The 20,773-nt window shown below is 35.2% G+C and overlaps 1 protein-coding gene across 1 annotated transcript in view; it reads right to left on the bottom strand.

Annotated features, from left to right (window-relative positions):
- Window positions 1-5,025: 5,025 nt before the first annotated feature.
- LOC115419143 (Krueppel-like factor 15) overlaps window positions 5,026-20,773 on the bottom strand; it is a 30,082-nt gene continuing 14,334 nt past the window's right edge. Inside the window, exon 3 of the mRNA XM_030133780.1 lies at window positions 5,026-5,990. Within this exon, the coding sequence (XP_029989640.1) occupies window positions 5,822-5,990 (169 nt within the window). The 3' untranslated portion in view covers window positions 5,026-5,821. The remainder of the gene's footprint in view (window positions 5,991-20,773) is intronic.

The raw sequence follows: 20,773 nt of genomic DNA on the forward strand, positions 1-20,773 counted from the left end.
GCGCCGCCACACCCCTACATGTTCACAGTGGGGTGGGACACATGGCAGACTATGCTCGATAGCAATCAGTCTCTGGAAAGTGACAACACCTGCACCTGCGTCGTGGCCTTAAAATCCATCTGACTACATTTCCCAGAAGCCCATCCTCCTGGTAGTTCAGCACCATGATGAGTAGCGTGTCCAATGATGATGTCACCTCAACAGAACATGACCGTCAGCTGAGGACAAAGGCTTCGAGGGCTGTTTCCAGTAACAGATAAAGCAGAGTTGAGGCAGCTCTTGTGTCAAGTCGTCAGCAAAATAAGAGTTCAAATAATAATAGCAGACTGAGACATTCAGATTTGTGGCTGACATGGGCAAGATTATGATACCTTACAATTCTGCGACTTAACGTAGTCAGTAGCTGGGTTTCCATGACGGTTATCCGCAAAATAAAAACAATATTTCTACAATTTCAACAAAGTAACGTGTCAGTTGAAGAGTGTTTGACTTGTGATGCATGTTTCTACTGAAGTCCCATCTCAGAACATGTCTTTATTCTCATAAAATACCATATAGTTCTCGCTAGATGCTGGTTTAAGGCAGATGTTTCACTGAGTTTAATCCAAACCTCCAGTGTTGTCACTGTCTTCAACTAAAGAAGAAGGGAATGGAGAATCGTCCCAAGGAAAATCCGCATTTATCGACACACACAATGGATTTATGGGACAGAACTGGACATCAGGAATTCACCAACCAGTTGTGGATCCAGAATTTTGCAGTCACCCGGGCTGGGGCGCTGATTGGGGGGGGCAAGCATTTGTTGGGGGGGGGGCCCATAGGGCAATGGAGGGGGTCCAGTGGATACAGGGTAAGATCTGCTGTGTCATAGAGGCGTAGAAACCGGGAGTCAGGCATTGAAAGGATGTTAAGTTTTTGGAGTTGTTTACTCCAGCTGACTCTGTAAAGCCCTTTGAGATAACCTTGTTGTGATATTGGGCTATACAAATAAAGTTGAATTGAATTGAATTGAATTGAAGTTTCGTTTTCAGGCTATGGCAGTGGTGTCCAACCCTGGTCCTGGAGGGCCGGTGTCCTGCATGTTTTAGATATTTCCCTCTTCCAGTCCTCCTGACAGTCGTTATCAGGCTTCTGCAGAGCTTGATGATAGGATGCAGGATACCGGCTCTCGAGGACCAGGACTGGTCTACCCCTGTGCTACGGTAACTGATGTTGTGTATGGACTGCACCATCACATACATAATCCCCCCCCAGCAGATCCAACAGATCGTCAAGAGACTGAATTTTATAAAATATTCCACAACGTTTACTTTTCATGAGGGCCCACATGGTAGCGGCGCCCCCATTTACTGAACTGTGCGATGTTCTTGAACCTCTGGTGTCCCCAGACTGGTCCTCCCCTGGGGAAGCAGTTCCTCCACTAAAGCCAGTGTCTATTGTCCTGAACAAACTAGAACCACCTGTTCTGAGTACAGGGTCATAGGGGAGACGTTTGGACTGAGCAAAACCACTGGGACTACATGGATCAAAATGTGTTTCCATAACACTTTTGCGCTATACTTCTATATCGAAACGTCTCAAGAACCACCTCATGAGAGTGTAAAAACTTTTTTTACGATCTTAGCGACATTTTGGTTTTTCTATTACCAGTTTTCTATTGCGCAATTTACATTTTGCGGATTTCTGACGGTAATGGAAACCCAGCTACTGATCGGCCTGTGTTCCAAAACCATTTGGCTCCTAAGTAAGGTTTTTGTGGTACAGTAAGGCCAGAGAAGCGATAACAGAAGACCAGCAGAAGTCGGTACACATGACTTAGCTCAAAAAAAAACAAAAAAACAATAACAAAGAACATTTAACACTGATCAGAAGGCCCATTTAACAATCACTGTGCGTTTCAACGTTTATGCTTTTGCATTTCTTGTGTTGCTCTGTTACTCCTCGTCGTGTGTCAGCAGGTTTAGAAAGTTGCTGTAAAATGCGAGAATCTCGGTAGCTTATCGTGAGGTTTCCCTTGCTTTGTTCCATCAGTAGTTCACATCTACATAGCATGATTTTCCTGTGCATCAACATCAAGTTAAAAGGCAAAAGAATTAGCCGCCATATCTGTCAGTAGCCATGTTTCCATGAAACGGTCAAGGCAATTTGTCCCAAACTTTCAAAATGTCTCAAAAAGATACAAAAACATGAGTTAGGCAATTAATGGAGCAAATAAACTAGGTGACGTATTGTTGTCAGAGGGTGGTGGCGATATAGAAATAACATATTTAAGCAAGAAATGAGAAACAAAGAATCATTCTTCTGTGATTTTGTGTCTGATTTTGTGAAATGAAAAAAAAAAAAAAAAAAAATGCCACTCAAAACTGGAACACAATAAGGGGATCAGTGGATGCTAACATGCAGCTAGCATTAGCCACATATGGAGTTCCAAATTTCAGTTACAGGTTATATGTCTGTAGATTAAAACTGAAATATTCTGCGACTTGTCTTATAATGTGGATAAATCATAAAGCTGTACAGTGACATTATGTTGGCACTAGAGCTTTCAAACACGTGGCTAACGTTAGCTTTGTGACACCTCCACACTGGAAAAAATCTAAATCTTACCAAGTGTATTTTTCTCATTCATTTCTTATTTCAAGAAATCTTACCGAGATAATTTTCACGTGTTCCACTGGCAGATTCTTTGCTTAATTCCAGATTTTTTTTTTTTTGCTTAATTCAGGATTTTTTTTTTTTTGCTTAATTCAAGCAAAAAAACCAAGTGAAACAAGTGAAAATTTCAATTTTCTAGATCTATTGTCTATAAGTTAGTTCTTATATCTCACTGAAACGTTCCTCTTTAGGTGATTCTGTCTGATTTTAAGTGTGATGGGATATTTTGACTAAAAATGAGAAAAATACACTTGGTAAGATTTGGATTTTTTCCAGTGCAATCGCTCCCCAACTTCCCTCTTTCTATCCCTCTGATAAATACATTATAGGACATTTTTCATCCCTTATGTGATAAACCTCCTGAAAGCACATGGCATAATTCCAATCATTATTTTTTCAGCTAAATCATGTGTTGGGCTATTTTTTGTCCAGCAGTGTTCAGTTTTTCCAGTTTCCCGTTTTGTCTCTGGAAGACAAAATGTACTAAAATAAGAATGTTGTTTTCTCCTCATCTGTCCTCTTGTACTTGTCATGTTTTTACACTTTAATGGGAAGTGTAAAAACATGAGAGGATGACGGACACTTTTCTTCTTCCTTATTTCAACGAGCAAAAAACAGCTGATCCTTCATTTCTGTTAAATGTTTGCTACGTCCAACATTATTATCCCAGTAAATGCTCCAGTGAAAACTGCCTTAAGTGAGTGAAAAAAATCCTTAAGTGAGTGTGGAAGCTTTTTGAAATTGCACATTTTGGTTGCCATTACGGTTGACTAGTTGTTATTGTGTTTTATTGTTCATTGTGTATCATGTATGTGTTTTATGTTGTTTGGACTTTGTATGGTTGATACCTTGGCCAGGTCTCCTTTGCAAAAAAGATTTCTAATCTCAATGGGACTTCCTGGTTAAATAAAGATAAAATAAAAATACATTTTTTCACATTTTGCATTTTCCCTTAAGTCTCCTATTCTCCTCAAATACTACTAACACATTTACCCTTTGGGTCAGTCCAACTTCAGGGATATTTGCCTCCAGAAAATGATTTACATAAATTGTTGACCAAGTTTTTGTGTCAGGTATTTTGTTTATTCTTATTGTTAATATTGTACTTGAGATAATAATTTTCAAGGGGAAGTGTGTGCAGTTGGACAGACTTGGATGTGATCAACTCCAAGCCTCCATTGTCTTCTTCATTTTGGCAGGAGTTCACTATGGTCCAGTTGTTTCCCACATGTCCACACCAGCAGAAGTATCACAGTTCTGGTGGGAATAGTTGTTTTCCCCACCCCCCTGTTACGGATCAACTCAAAAGGATTCAGCATGTTGAAAAAATATCATCATGATCATTTTACGCTTAATCAGTTGTCTCCATCAAATTAGGAAAAGTCATGAAATATGAAGCAAAAAAGTTGTCAACAAAAGTCAACTATTATTTCTGAATGACAAACATTGAATGGGGTCAATCTGACCTCAGGGGTATTTGCCTCCAGAAAAGGATTTACATAAAATTGTTGAGCCAGTTTTTGTATCAGGAAGTTTGTTTATTATTATTATTGTTAATATCGTACTTGAGATAATAATTTTCGAGGGGAGGCATGTGTAGTTGGACAGACTTGGATGTGATCAACTCCAAACCTACATTAACTTCCTCATTTTGGCAGGAATTCACTAGTCCAGTTTAGAGCTGTAAGAAAATATCAGTTCTGCAACATATCGCGATATTTCATTTCACAATACTGTATCGATATTAAAAAGTACTGTATTGATATTTTTAGGTATTTATTCAAATGCAGATATTGTGGAGGTTCGTTTATGGTTTTTTGTTTTTCTTTATTCTTTATATTTTATTTATTATTATTTAACACTGTGTTATTAAATAATGGTAATTCCTTTGTTGGGATTGAACTAAAATAATATTATGATGTTAATTATGACCTAATAGAATATGAAGATTTGAGCAGGATCTTAAACGGTAATGTCTGTAAAATATAATTTCAGTTTGAACACCGGAACATTTTGTGATATAGCATTAGATCCTGTTGTGATCAAATAAAAATGTGTTTAGTATTTGTGCAGATTTTTGGTGTAATTCAATTCTTCAAGGAAATAATCATTAAAAAAAAAAGAAACAAAGAAAAAATTGCCTTTTTAACAGTATCATGATATATTGTGATATATCATATCGTGATCCTAGTATTGTGATTTGTATTGTGCCACCTGATTCTTGCCAATACACACCTCTAGTCCAGTTCAGTAGTCCAGAAGGAGCAAAGTTCTGGTAGGAATAGTTGTTTGTTGCCCCCCCCCCCCCCCCCCCCCCCCCCCCGTTATGGATCAACTCAAAAGGATTCAGCACATTGAAAAAATAGCATCATGATAATTTTATACTTAGCTGTCCCCTTCAAATTAGGAAAAGCAAAAAAAGTTGTCTGCAAAAGTCAACTATTATTTTTGAAGGACAAACATTGAGTGGAGTCAAACTGACCCCAAGGATAATACGAGGGTTGATTGTTTCTAATACGAAACTTCAAAATGTGAAATACGTCGATGGAAAACATTGATGGAAAACAAGGCTACTGAACTGTGGTTCAAGGCAGCAAAAACTAGGACAAAGCTATCAGAGAAACCTCACAGGAGAAACCTCTGTGGACCCCAGGAACGGTAAGTACCACTGAGGTGTAGTTACTGGGAGTCCAAGTCCATTCAGCCTGACCTCCGAAACATTGCATAAAATGCGGAATGTTCAAAGACACGGGCAGTTTTTAGGAAGATACAAGGCTGTTGTTCTTTTCCAGGTAGAACGGACGCTCAATCCTGTTACCAAAGCAATCACATAATCCAGACTGAATGAAAATATAAAAGCTTATCTTATCTTCCGCTGAGCTCCGAGATAAGAACAGAACAAACATAAGGAGTACGACATACCGAAGCATCGACAGCAACAACAACCTTTAGCTGATCGCACATGTGGTGACTGCGTCGGTTTGTCTTTGTACAATAAATTAGAACAATCACAGACTGCTGGAACAAAAAGCAAGGTAGTAATTCCACTTGCGTCTTCCTTTTTGACTCGACTTGCACAGGCGTTTCTGCACACGCCCACGCCTTTTCGCTCACTCCTCGCTAACGTGGCCTAGGCCTGTATTTCCCAGCGTTCCCAGCGATCCGATCAGTTTGCTGAACGCACTGTCCGGCTGCTCCGTGGAAATCGGTGCACTTTGATGTGTTTTGACAGGTGGTCACTGCGGGCGAACTTCTTCTCACAAACCGGACACTGGTAAGGTTTGACGCCTGAGTGGGACCGCCGGTGTCGCGACAGCTCGTCCGATCGGGAGAACCTGCGACAAAAAACAAGATAAATGGAGAAGTGAGATGAAGGTGAGAAGAGGTTAACCAAAGACATGCATCAGTTCATAAGGAAAGTGAACATTAGTCGCTTTTCCATTCACCCTCAAATTGCGCAAATATAACTTGTGCATAAAAATTTACCTAACGAAAAAAATGACAATTTCGCCAAAAGTCTCATTTTTCGATTAAAAGTTTTTGCACTGGCAAGAGGTAGTTTTTCAGGTGTAGTGCAAATGGTATAGCACACAAAACTGCAAAGGAAAGACCTTTTATCGCAACTAGAGTCAGGTGAATTTAAAAAACTGGATGTTGACGTGCGTTACAACAAGCGAAGAAGAAGAAGAAACGTGGCAGTATGTGTGGACACACCAGGAAACCTGATCATTTTTTAATTTAGTAGGAGATAGAGGGGTAGTATATAATAATAATAATAATGAATATATCTGTAAATCAAAACCATATTTACGTTTGTCGTCATGTTTATGGAATGACTTCTTGTGTCATCTCGTGATAATAAATAAAAAAAATCATCACATTTGTGATTTAATGGAAAAACTGACATTACACACTTCTGTTTTTTCGACATTTAGTAAATATCGGTAAAGTTTTGCGCAGATGTCCAATGGAAAAGCGACTATTTTTGTGGTTCTTCGATGAAAAAGACATCCCATTGATCTCCACAATAAGTGGACGTAGCCAACATGATGTCACTTTTTGTTTTTTTCACCATCATTTTGAAGCCTAATGTTGCGTTTTAGCAATTGTCGTTCTGCTTTTGGAGCTGTACGTGACCATATTTGGACCAAAATGTGGAAGTAAGGAAGTGTGAGGGACGGCGCTACTTTACATCTGCTGAAAACTCCATGAAACAGCAGATAAAATATATTTTAGTCAATAAACAGAAGCTGTGAAGCCTCAGTAGACAGTCGTCTATCAGAATGCTGCGATGTTTTTTCAGACATATGTGACTATTTGTCCTAAAATCTTTTTGACAGAGTAGTGAAATACCACCAGTACACTCCTCGACAGTAATAATACTTCACTACTGTACTCAAGTATGTTTTGGGAGAATTTGTACTTTATTGAGTATTTTTTGATCTGTTTACTATCACTTTTACTTCACTACATTTCCTAACTCAGTTGCATATTTGTACTTTGACACATTTTTAATGCACAGTATCCCAACACTTTACAAAAAATAAATTAAAGGTAATTTGGTGTTTTCACCGCTGAGATTACCAGTGACGGCAACAAAGTCAGGAGGATGGTTTATCTTTGGGTCTAAATGCGTTATGAATATAATAACTTGATTAACCTTGATTTTCTACATAATACAATATTTGAATTTTGGAAACTTTCACAAAAGTAATAAAGTCTTGTTCTGTTCTCCAATAAAACACTATGGTTGAAATTTGGAATTTCAGAGTATTTCTATGAATGAACTATAAAGGGTTCAAGACTTTCACTTGAGTAGCATTTCTGTTGATGACTTGAACTTCTACCAAAGTCATTTTTTGGTACGCTAACTATGACTCTCCACTACTTTATACAACACTTCTTTTAGAAAGCATGAAACCAGAACAACCCCTGGAAAATATACTGATTTAGTAGTCCTCGTAAATCAGTATTTCCATTCTGGCACTATGTCGAGCCGTGGTTGTTATCCCTCAGATCCAACACAAACATCCATGTTACATCATTACAAGTGCATATCTATAAATAAGGACTATTTATTCCAATAAAACAAACAGCCTACTGTTACTCTACTGTTATGCAATTTGGAAAACTGATAGAAACTCTGATTTAATTCTCACATTGTTGTGTAAATCCGCCATGAATCACTGCTGTCAGTTTATAGTAGTAATCATATTTAACTTAATCTGTGTTACCATTAGGGGTGTTAGAAAATATCGGTTGTGCAATATATCGCAATATTTCAATTCACAATACTGTATCAATATTCAAAAGTACTGTATCAATATTTTTAGGTATTTATTCAAATGCAGATATTGTGGAGGTTCATTTTTTTATTTTTGTTTTTCTTTTTTGTTAAGAATTTATTTATTATTATTTAACACTCTTTTATTAAATAATGTGAGTTCCTTTGTTGGGATCGCACAAAAATAATGTTCTGATGTTAGTTCTGAACTAACAGAATAGGAACATTTGAACAGGATCTTAAACTGTAATGTCTGTAAAATATAATTTAAGTTTGAACACAGGAACATTTTGCAGTATTACATCAGATCCTGTTGTGATCAAATAAAAATGTGTTTAATATTTGTGCATATTTTTGATGTAATTCAATTCTTCAAAGAAATAATCATTTTAAAAAAAGAAACAAACAAAAAATGGCCTTTTTAACAGTATCGTGATATATTGTGATATATCGTATCGTGATCCTAGTATTGTGATTTGTATCGTATCGCCAGATTCTTGCCACTACACAGCCCTAGTTACTGCTATGTTTAAGGTCGAGTACAGAGTAAAATGAATGAAACAGTAGGGTCAAAACACAGTAATGTCCCATCAGAGCGAACTTTACTTGTTTGCCATTCCAACATTTATTTCAGTATACAGTAGCTCCTTGTTTTGGATAATCCCTTATGGTCCAACTAAAGCAAAAATTAATTTAAAAGTAAAAACGTGGGTCATTTAGCAACACTAATCTGTCAAATTGTCTCTAAAATGTCCCGTCAGAGAGATTTCGAATAGCGTGTTTTGACCCAGTACCATACATAACAGTAATAATTCAAAGCGCTGAACTTGATAAGTGTCGATAGAGTATGATGCAATACGAGAAGCAAACCTTGATCCTTTCCCTGCCCTCACACTGTTATTTACTCTCCAGTTTTGGCAGCCTCCCTGTTTTTTTCTGACATGTACACAAAGGTTGCAGAGGCCAGAGTTTTAGCACCGAGCCCAACAGATTTTACAGTGTAATTATCTGACGTACGCAAAAATGCTTCACATCTCGATGCTACAACTCATTTTGCCTGTAATTCATTGGGACACGCAGAGCATCTGGGCTGGGTTCACATGCGAGGCTTGGCCGAGGCCGTGGGATGACAGCTCCAGGGCGTCTTCCCAACAGCCTGGCTCTCTAAACGTGTCCCCAGCCAGGCTCTGCTTCCCAGATGTTGCTCCATTGACCTGACAAGATGATGAATCGATACAATCGAACCCTGTAATTAAGCAGAAACACTTAAGGGGCAGCAGGAATGGATCATTTTCTCTATCGTTCGTACGTAGATACAACGAGTTTAACCCATAAAGACCCAGAGTTACTTTTGTGGCAGGTCCAGAATGTTTTTTTTTTCTATGTTTTACTTTTCTTGAGTGATTTATCACAATTTATTATGACATAATCCTCTGTATTTTGCATTTTTTCAGTGAACATCAAGTATTTGCCTATGTTTCATTTACTGACGGGTCTTTCCATGAAACTGGGTTTATTTTGGTACTTATTTGGCACTTTTCCAGCTTTTTAGACCCAATAATAAAAGGTAAATGTTGTCATATTTCCTCCCAGGATGGACCTAATGATGACTTCAGATAAATGCACAAAAAATAGACTCTTGCTCTGAGCCATCCCATAATTAATGAATTTTTCATCAAATATTGGGTCCAAAAATAGAACCCAAATATGGACATTAAATCTTCTTAGATGTCAGTGCATTAGATGTGAAAATGTGTGTAAATAGTCTTCTATAGACTCTAAATAGAGACACTGTTAAATGTGTGGATCCTAGTGGTTTTTCTAATCCACACGTGGGTTTTTCATCAGTCTCAGTCTCATTCCAGGTTTTTTGTGGAACCCATCGTGTCCACTGGTGTTACATACAGAACCTGAACATTTAAACACATATAAATCACAGTGATTTTGCAACAGCGGTCATTTTTGTGAAACACTGCCTTGAATAATTAGATCGATTCCCAAAATGTACTGTACCTGTGAGAGAAAAAAAAAAGATATTTGAAAAAATAATACCACATAATTTTCGTGCCCTTTTGACCGTGTTCCATGTGGATTTTTGTATTAAATACAATCTAAAATAATATAAAAATGTGTTTTATCTGAAAAATAGTTTCTCTTTTAATCTCAGTAAATATTTTTACAGACTGCTAATAGTATTTTAAACAAATATCTATCATTTTCAATTACATTATTACCAATAATACATTTGAAATACATAACCAAACATGTTTTAGGGATTGCATAACCCAATATCTGAACAATTGTTGAATATAGGTTATCCCAAAATGATACAAATTTAGAACATAACCAGAAGACGTACAGATTTACATTTAGTTATTAGATATTTCAGTGCAAACATGTTCAACATTCTACCTTTAAACCTCCTCTGTTGAATAGAAGGGTCTGTTTTAATGTGATACTAAATTGTGAATCAACTAGATAGTGCACTCTTGTGTATTTCTAACACTGGTCAAAAACAAATTTATTGTTTAAGTTTTTTGAGCTGATTTAGGATAATTTTGGTGTGCTGAATCCAAAAATCACATTAATTTTGCTCATTTAAGTCAACTTTCTGAACTATGCTACATATTGGCTTTTTAACATTTTTGCTTACATTTATGGGCATTTTCACATCATACGATACAAAATTCTTTCATATTTCTTGCAATAAACGAGTTCTGAAGATTTTACTTTTGCCAATTTATGATTAATGTTTTTCTTTTTAATATTACAGGTGAATGAAATGGCTTCAACTAGAAGATCTTGCAAAAATAAGCCTGACGTATTCTGCTACATCTGCGGTGAATACACCATTGTACCTAACAGGAATCAAGTCACAAGTTTCATAAAGTGTGTTTACCAATCTTATTTTGGTATTAAACTTGGTGACCAAGATAAAGTTTGGGCGCCACACATGGTATACAAGTCATGCATCAAATTTTTCAAAATCAAATTAGCAAAAAAACCTGACCTGATTGAGAAAAACAGATGTCATTTTTGGATTTAGCGGTGCAAAATGGTCCTAATTCAGTTGAAAAAACCTAGACAACTTGCAAAAAACATTTTTTTGTAACCCAGTGTAATTGATTATTACCAAGAATGAACTCTTTGAACGTGTTGTTTTGTTTGTTTTTGTGATATATGAACTAAATATCACACTTAAGGTTTTTTATTTATGGTTGGTTGTCGATAATATTTTAATGTCTTGCTTGTCGTTGCGTCGACCCCAGGAGGAATAGTTGTTTCTGCAGAAGTCTCATATCTAACAGGGAAAGTAAATACATTCTGCAGCGGTTTCAGATCCTATCGATTTAAATCTTATTACAAGGGCCACAGAGTATCATCACTGTCCTGTGGAGACTGGATGGAATTTCATACATTACAGATGTTATTATATGTTGATATGATATTCCAGAATGCACTCACACCTGCGAAAACCAACAATAAACTGACAACGTGTGTCCACAGAGTGTATAAATATATATGACTGAATAAACTACAGAGGTTATTGTTTCCACATCTGTGTTACACCATCATCGAGTTTTCTTCTTCAAATACAAAGACAGTTTTCTCTGTTAGCTTCGCTCTGTTAGATATTTGATATGTTTCATCTATTATTGTCTGTGAGAATGCTTGTATAGCTTCATGATCATTTTATGTGATTTGTTTCAGTAACACTTTATAATAAGTACACACTATGAAGCATTAGTTAAGCATTAACAAATACTGAATTCATCATTTATAAAGCATGTTTCTGACATGAATACACGTTAATATATGGTTTATCAGCACAGTTATAATGGTTTTACTAATCATTTGTAATCATTCATCATTCAGTCATGCAGTTTGTTTGATAATCTCATGTGCCGTGTCTTTCCTTTGTTAGAATAACTCAGACTTTTGTGAGTCTTTAGGCCTGGGGTGTCAAATTCATTTTAGTTCAGGGGCCACATTAAGCCCAAATTGATCTCCAGTGGGCCGGACCAGTAAAACAATAGCATACAATAACCTGTAAATAAAGATGACTCCAAATTTTTGTCTTTGTTTTAGTGCAATCAAAATTAAATTATGAAAATATGTACATTTATAAACTATCAAAACAAAAATGATGTGAATAACCTGAAAAAAACTAGAATTTCTTGAGAAAATAAGTGCAATTTTAACATTATTACACCTCAACTTACCACTTATACATGCATATTACGGATGGGATCCACAAAAGGCACAAAATATTTAATAACAGGAAAAATAATGTTAAAATTTCACTTTTCAGGTTTCAGGTTTTTCGCATTCAGGATAGTTTGTAAATATTTTTATTTTCATAATTCAATGTAACTTTTTACTCAAAAAAAGAGAAAAATTTGGAGTTGTCATTATTTAGAAGTATAATGTAATATTATATGTTTCACATTAAACTTCATAGGTTATTATGCTATTATTTTAGTTGAGATCACATTGTTCTGTATGTGGAACCTGAACTAAAACGAGTTCGACATCCTTGATTGTGAATATCTTAAGTGTAATTTTTGCGCTTTGCAAATTTATCTCACGGGCCTTACTTACTGGAACCTTTGGCGGGCCGGTTTTGGCCCCCGGGCCGCATGTTTGACACCCCTGCTTTAGGCATTTCCAATCTTTAAATCTCATTTGTAAAGGCTTTATATGGCATACAGTCCACACTTTAGATGAGCTCACACCATATGCTTAATTAATGAGTAGTAAGTGCTTTATAACTACCTGAAATAATGGATTCCTGTATTAACCCTTTCATGCATACTGGTCACTCCAGTGGACAGCTATTCTACAGCTGTTCTCTTGTATATTCATGGATTTTGTTGTTCTTTTCATTTTTTTTTTTTTTTTTTTTTTTTTACACATATCTTTATTAAAGTTTAAAGGTACTACATATGTTTTCTGACATGAATTGGTAACATTATGTAGATCTCTCCTGAGCATAAACCCCCAGAATCACAAGCCCTCCCCATAGTTTTCACACAATTTATCAGTAAATAAATAATAAGATGTAAATAAATAAATAAGTTTCTGTGCGTCAAAAATTAAACGTGTGGTGTCCAGCTGAGTGGACATTTTTGCAACTTCATGAAAAATAGGTTCATAAGATTTTTTTTTTTTCATTATTTTTTTTAATGTTTTTTTTTTTTTAATTATTATTTTTATTTTATTTTATTTTTTTATTTATTTTTCAAAATAAAATTTCCAATCGCATTGGGTTTTTTTTTCCATGCCTAAAGAGGAATAAAAACACTCAGGAAAAAATTTTCATTAAGGTTCTCATAATTCATGCATTAAAGGGTTAATAACTGTTTATAGGACATCTATTGGAAAATAAATGTGTGAGTTAGTGTAAAATACACACTGACATATTCACTTACCATTAGTACATGTCTGAATACTAAATGTTTAAATGCTGAATCCATAATTTATAAAGTATGAAAATACAATCATTAAGCATACTGTAGATGAGCTTATGAATGATGAGTACAACATCTATAACTGTGCTTATAAACCATATATTAATGAGTATTCATGTCAGAAATATGCTTTATAAATGATGAATTCAGTATTTGTTAATGCTTAACTAATGCTTCATAGTGTGTACTTATTATAAAGTGTTACCTTTGTTTTTTTTAGTTTATCTAGTTCTCAGGGCATGGCATGTTAAAGACACATGCAATAAATACCTGTTAATATCAAGAACGCTTCGAGCTCGTGATATCAACTGAGGGGGAGGAAAAGGTCGTTATCCCTCAGATCCAACACAAACATCCATGTTACATCATTACAAGTGCAGATCTATCGATAAGGACTATTTATGCCAATAAAACAAACAGCCTACTGTTACTCTAATGTTACGCAATTTGGAAAACTGATAGAAACTTTGATTTAATTCTCATGTTGTCGTGTAAATCTGTCATGAATCACTGCTGTCAGTTTATAGTAGTAAACATGTTTAACCTAATCTGTGTTACTATTATGTTTAAGGTCAGGTACCTCTAAAATGGATGAAACAGTAGGGTCAAAACACAGTAATGTCCCATGAATTGATTGCCATTCCAACATTTATTTCAATATAAAGTAGGTCCTTGTTTTGGGTAATCCCTTATAGGGATGTAAGAAAATATCGGTTCTGCAATATATCATGATATTTCATTTCACAATACTTTATTGATATTAAAAAGTACTGTATCGATGTCTTTAGGTATTTATTCAAATGCAGATATTGTAGAGGTTCATTTTTGTTTTTTTGTTTGGCTTTTTTTGTTTATATTTTATTTATTATTATTTTAACAATCTTTTATTAAATAATGTTAGTTCCTTTTTTGGGATTGCACAAAAAAAAAAAAATAAAATAAAAATAAAATAATAGGAACAATGTACTTTCTGTTGCAGAAACATTCAAATATTAACCCTTAGTGGTCTGAGCCTATTTTTTCCATTTTTCAGTATTTCTGATTTTGCCTTTATATACGATATAAACAAATGTTTACTATACCTCATGTTTGGTATCTTTTTTTTCAGCACAACTTCATCTACCTCATCTGTCTATTATTTTTTCACTTTAACCTACTTGAAAACATAAAAGGACAGAAAACACAAAAAAATATATAAAATTCAATTTGAAAAATGTATATACTTTATTGCATAAATAACACAAAGATGCTAAACTAACCTTTTCAAAGACTTTAAAAGTGAACATTGGTTCCAAATATTAGCTATATAAAATCAAAATTGTAATAAATTAAAACTATACTCAAATATTTGACATAAAAGCAGATCTTTACATAGGGTTTTTTTCCCTACATGTGCGGTAATCAAACACAGTTATCATGATAATTAGAATTTAAACAGTAGTACTGCAATTACTGCAATTTTACTGCGGTTTATCGTTATACCGGTAATCGTTACATCCCTAGAACACAGGAGCATTCTGTGATACAGCATTAGATCCTGTTGTGATCAAATACAAATGTGTTTCGTATTTGTGCATATTTCTGGCGTAATTCAATTTTTCAAGGAAATAATCATTTTAAAAAAAGAAACAAACAAAAAATGTCCTTTTTAACAGTATCATGATATATCGTGATATATCGTATCATGATTCTAGTATTGTGACTTGTATCCTATCACCAGATTCTTGCCGATACACAGCCCTACACATGACCAGCTTCCACATCACAGCAACTAAACTCCTACAGAAACATGCACAAATAGGACGGGGATTACAGAACTACCATCCCAGATTCGGACCCTTCTGTGTTAGTGACTAAAATGACTGTGGTCCATGTTCCCTTCCTGTTCCTCCTGCTCCATGTGAGGAGCTTTGACGGATCCCTCTCCTCCCTTTCATGCAGCGTGGCAGCCTGGACGTTCCTAGCCTACAGTCATGGTAACTATTCAACACTTTGGCTTTGTTCGCTCCACTTCCTTACTGCTGCTCCCTTCAAGTAATTGTGTGCAAAACTGAAACAGGCCATTTTCTCCCACTCCGTCGGCCTCTCCGGACCCTCCTGTCCCATCAGCGCCACTTTTCATTCTCTGTTCACTTTGAAAACCTCACTACTTCTCACTTCATTCGGCTGCTTCTCTCACACTTTCCCCCAACTTTTTTCCTCCTTTTGTCGGCCCCTTCATTTACCCCATCACATACAGTTACACACACACACACACACACACACACACACACACAGGTTCTATCTCACACAGACACACAACTTCCATCCAGACTGGATGCCTGGATCCTGCCTTTTGTGTACAGACAAGAGCCCTTTGTTAGCTTCAACATAGCCTGGATTACTACTGCACAGTTTTCTGCACCCCCCCCCCCTCCCCCAGACACCCCCCACACCCCCTCATGTACTGGAACACACTTGTGCAGTGTTACAAATACAGTACATGAGTGGTGGCGGGTTGCCAGGTTGGTACTGAAGTCAAATACACCAACACAAAGCTTTCAGACAATATTAATAACACAGTACCTGCATGCAAAAAAAAAAAAAAAAAAAAAAAGTTTCATAAATGATTAAATGTTTAAGAGCACAGACGTCTCCGAGCCTGACCTTTACCAGCTGTGGCCAAAAAAAAAAAAAAAGAAATTGCATAACTGCTTGGTGTGCATGTGCGTACATGTGTAACAGATGCTCAGTTCGTAGATGGCATACATGAATGCACACATGCAAGGTACATTAAGAACAGAGCACATGCTTTAACTGAGGAAAATGAATGAACAGTTGACTTTTTAGCGCTTAGTCTCCTCCTTTCGCTTCGTGCTCAGTGAGTGAATATTTGAACAACAAGAGAAAAATGATAAAATTAGGACTAAAAAGCAGCAAAATGTAAAGCCAGATTATAAATGACAACTACAGTCGCGGAAAAAAATATTATTTTCTTCAGTTTCTTGTTCATTTTAATGCCTAGTCCAACTAAAGGTCCATTTGTTTGGACAAATATAATGATACCAACAAACATAGCTCATAGTAGTTTAATTTCACAGCTGATATCTAAACATTTAACATGTTTTCTTGATAATAACCAAACTCACTTCAGTTCTTTCATCAATATCTATGGCATTGTACTGACAAAAAACGTGCTTTTCATGTTTTTCTTTTCTGTTTGTTTTAGTCACATGACACTCACAGGAGTTAGGACTGGATTGCATAACCATTGTTTTTGATGATTTTGGATACTCTAATAATTTTTTCCACGACTGTACTTCAACATCCAACAGTGTCTACAGCAGTAGATACAACATATAGGATAGAAAAGGAAATATTGCCAGTGTCAATTTAATTGTAACTTAATTTTAGTGGTGACTTTTTTTGTAATACCAGGCGATTTCATGTATAGAACATGTTTGAACCGCAAGAATGTCATTAATTTTGCCATTTTTCTCTTTTTGCTGAAACATTCAATCACTGAGCACAAAGGGAAAGGAGGAGATTAAGCAGTAAAAAGTCAACTGTTCATTCATTTTTCTTAGTTAAAACACATGGTCTGTTCTTACTGTGCCTTGCATGTGCGCATTCATGTATTCATTCATGTTACAAATAAATCAATGTTGGTTTTTGTGAACACACGAATCCACTATTTTTACAATCTAAAACTTTAAAACTCATTGACCTTGTGGAGTTCAAAACTATTTAAATAATGTATAAAGCAAAGAATAACTTACTGCCGGGCAATATTCAAGAAATGTTTTGTGAAAGAGAGGGAGGTTATGATTTACGGGGAAAATTTAATTTACAGATTCATAAAATACACACTAGGTTAAAAAGTTTCTGTATCTGTGGAGTAAAACTGTATGTGGAGATAAAACAAATATCAAACAGAATTCAGTTTAAAAAAAGATATAAAGAATTGATTCTTGTGAGGTCCAGTATTTAATAATGACAATGAAGCCTGTTTGTTTATGGATAATGTTGTATTGATAAATATGGTGTAATTATTGCAGTTAATTGTTGAATTGTTGAGTCTGTTTGTATGACTGTACTGCCATGAACATATTGTTGTGTATAATTCAGTTACTGTATTATGTATTTGTTTTGGTTTAATGCTAAAATTAGGAAAAATTGTATTGTTTGATTCTTGTATTAAGTTAGTAATAAAGGTGTAAAAGCACAGAGGGGTTGGATTAAATTAGTTTATACTTCTTCCTACTCCTTTTCGACCATGCAAAATTCAGACCTGTACGTGCTTGAAGATAGATTCTGTTCATTTAAATGTTATTTTGTTTTTGTCTTAATTTGCTTCGTTTTGTTTTATTTTGTTTCTTTGCATGTTATAAATAAATAAATAAATAAATAAATAAATAAATAAATAGACATTGATGTAAAAAGGGCCATAATTCTGTTTTTCATATGTGTACGTTTGTCTTAATAAGTGACTCCAGTTACCACCAAACACTATTTAACCGGTCATGAGTTAAAACAACAGTCTGAGTCAAACCACAGAAGAGGAAGTACATTCTGGATCTAATGTTAGTCTGATCTGTTGGTTTCACTGCTTCTAATAAACATGCCTTAGTCACATGTTTGTGCTATTTTTACTCCAATTACTCAGTGGCTAAAAGTTTATTCTTCTCTAGAAAATCCAGCCTTGTAAACTAAATTAGCTGAACTAATTATCAGATTTTTTTTATTACCTCGAAAAGGAGGCAAGGGGTTTTGTTTTTGGTTCAGATTGTTTATTTGTTTGTTTGTTAACACTTTAGCAGCAAAACTATTGGTTGAATTCATACCAAATTATTTTTATAGATTGCCAGGGACCCAGAATAGAACATTTTGGGAAAGGTATGTCAAAGTTCAATTTTTTTTATCATTTCTAAAAAATCTTCCCATTTACTTATGTTGTGTTCCAGTCAACCCGTAACTCGTGTTTTTCCAACCTTCTACCAGTAAAAATGCACTGGAACGTCAGTTAAACCGGTGATCTCAGCCCATTTAAGGATATTTTTATCTTTTAATGTAAAATAAATAGTTTATTTATTTCAAATTAGCATTAAAACCAAACAAAAAAAGCATTATATAAAAGGAAGTCCAACATTCGAAAAGGATGTTAAATAGTGCTATTAAATGTGACTCACTACGTTCAATATAACAGAATAATTATGACACATTTATCTTAGAAGTGCACAATGTATTCAGGGGTTTCTGGAAAAGAAAATGGTTTCTGACAGTTTGAAGGAGCAGCTCAACTTCACTGAAGTTGTTAAAATTGTGCTTAATTTTCTTTAGACATTTCAGGTTGTTCATATTTGTTCAGGTTATTCATGTTTTATTGTTACAGGATAGCTTGTAAATGTAAATATTTTCAGAATTTAATGTTATTTTTTGTGCTAAAAGAAAGAAAAAAATCTGAAGTTGTTAATTCAAGATTTTTTGCTTAATTCAAGATTTTTTGCTAAATTTAAGATTTTTTTTGGCTTAATTCAAGATTTTTTTTTTTTTTTTTTTTACTTAATGGAAGATTTTTTGCTTAATTCAACAGTTTTTCCTTAATTCAAGCTTTTTTTTTTTTTTTTTTTTTTTTTTTTGCTTAATTCAATTCAAGACTGTGGAATTTTTGCACTTGGCAAAAACATCCCAGGGGCCAGACTGGAACCTTTTATTTGGCCCCTGGGCCGCATGTTTGAGACCTCTGCTTTAGACAGTTTTTATATAACAGTCATAAATGTGAATATCCAAGTCTTATCTGTAGGGCTGGGTACCATTGCCAATTTCCTTAATTGATTACGTCCGCCAGGAGGTGTTGTGATCACTTTGCTTTGTGTGTTTGCGTGCGTGTTTGTTTGTTTTTCTTAGCAAGATAACTCAAAAAAAGTTATGGATGGATTCTCATGAAATTTTCAGGAAATGTTGATACTGGCACAAGGAAGAAATGATTAAATTTTGGTGGTGATCAGGGGGAGGGGGGGCACGGGGGCCCACTGATCTGCCTTGGCAGAGTTCTGCGCTCTCTGAATGCTGTTCTTGTTCAATTTGGATTCATAAGGTTCTGAATCGATTAACCCTCTGGTATCCCATCCAGCAAGGCCCTTACTAAGCACCAAGTGTGCCTTTTTCACACACTTGTGGCATAATGTCAAAAAAATTTCATACAGTTTGTTTTTAATTCTTTTACACTTTTTTTTCTATTTCATCAACTTGAGCCATAAATAAAAACACCAAATACTCAATAATTGTCACATTTTTTAAGCCTTTAAATGCCGTGTTTGTAACGTAAACAAACCATTTTTTTGGATGCAAAAAACAAAACACACAAAAAAAATTTTTTCAATATACTACATAAAAAGTGGATCACATATTATTTGATTTTTTTCATCCTGGCATATGTCAATGATTAACTCCAACATTGGTTAATTTTCATTATTATTTTTTGGCGCTAGGTCAAATGTTCAAAAATACTAGCATCTGTCACCAAGTGTGCGTAAAATGCACACCTATAAATCTAACTATTAAATATTATATATTGATTTATTTTTCTGCTCTAATTTGATTTTATTTTTGTAAATCAAGGTCAGCCCTAATCATACAGATCAAATGGAAGAAATAGTGCGTTTTAGGCACACTTGGCAGACAGACGCTAGTCTTGTAATTTTCTTTTGTTTACAATGTGCACATTTTAGTTGGTGGACAGAATTTTAAAGATCACGCAAAAATGAACAACTTTTGAATTCTAACCTTATTTAAATTAGGAAAAATAATATGAAGTTTTTTTAAAATGAAGTGCAAAGTGTGCCTAAAAGGTGCACCGGGATACCGGAGGGTTAATCACAGTTCGATATCAATTTGATTCAGTATTAATTAACTGATTCAGATTCATTTAGTGATACCAAAGTACAATTTTGAGCTGTAACCTGATTATTTGACTACTGCAGCCATGCAACACAGAATCACTACTGACATTAGAAAGGAAATAAATCTGACATTTCAGCTGTAAATAGATGAATCTGCTCTGAAATAATGAACAGGACACAAACAGCACGGTGTTTCTATAGAACAGAGTTCTTTGTCCAGTTTGAAGAAGCAGCTCAACTTTACTGAAGTTACACAAACTCATCACACGCTGACGAATGCAGAGACGCTGGACTTTAATGAGCGCACAAATTGCCTCACTGATGAAACCATCCAGGTTTTTTCTCTGCCGTTCACTATTGCACACAGCAGGTTCCAAATTAGATCTCGCTGTTTTTTTTACACTCAGCAAAACACAAATACACCCCCACTGCCCCGGCAACTGCCCAGCGACCCAGTCCCAACAGGAGGTGCCCATGTAGTG

The sequence above is a fragment of the Sphaeramia orbicularis genome, chromosome 5 (genome assembly GCF_902148855.1).
Source record: "Sphaeramia orbicularis chromosome 5, fSphaOr1.1, whole genome shotgun sequence".
In the NCBI taxonomy this organism is placed as follows: Eukaryota; Metazoa; Chordata; class Actinopteri; order Kurtiformes; family Apogonidae; genus Sphaeramia; species Sphaeramia orbicularis.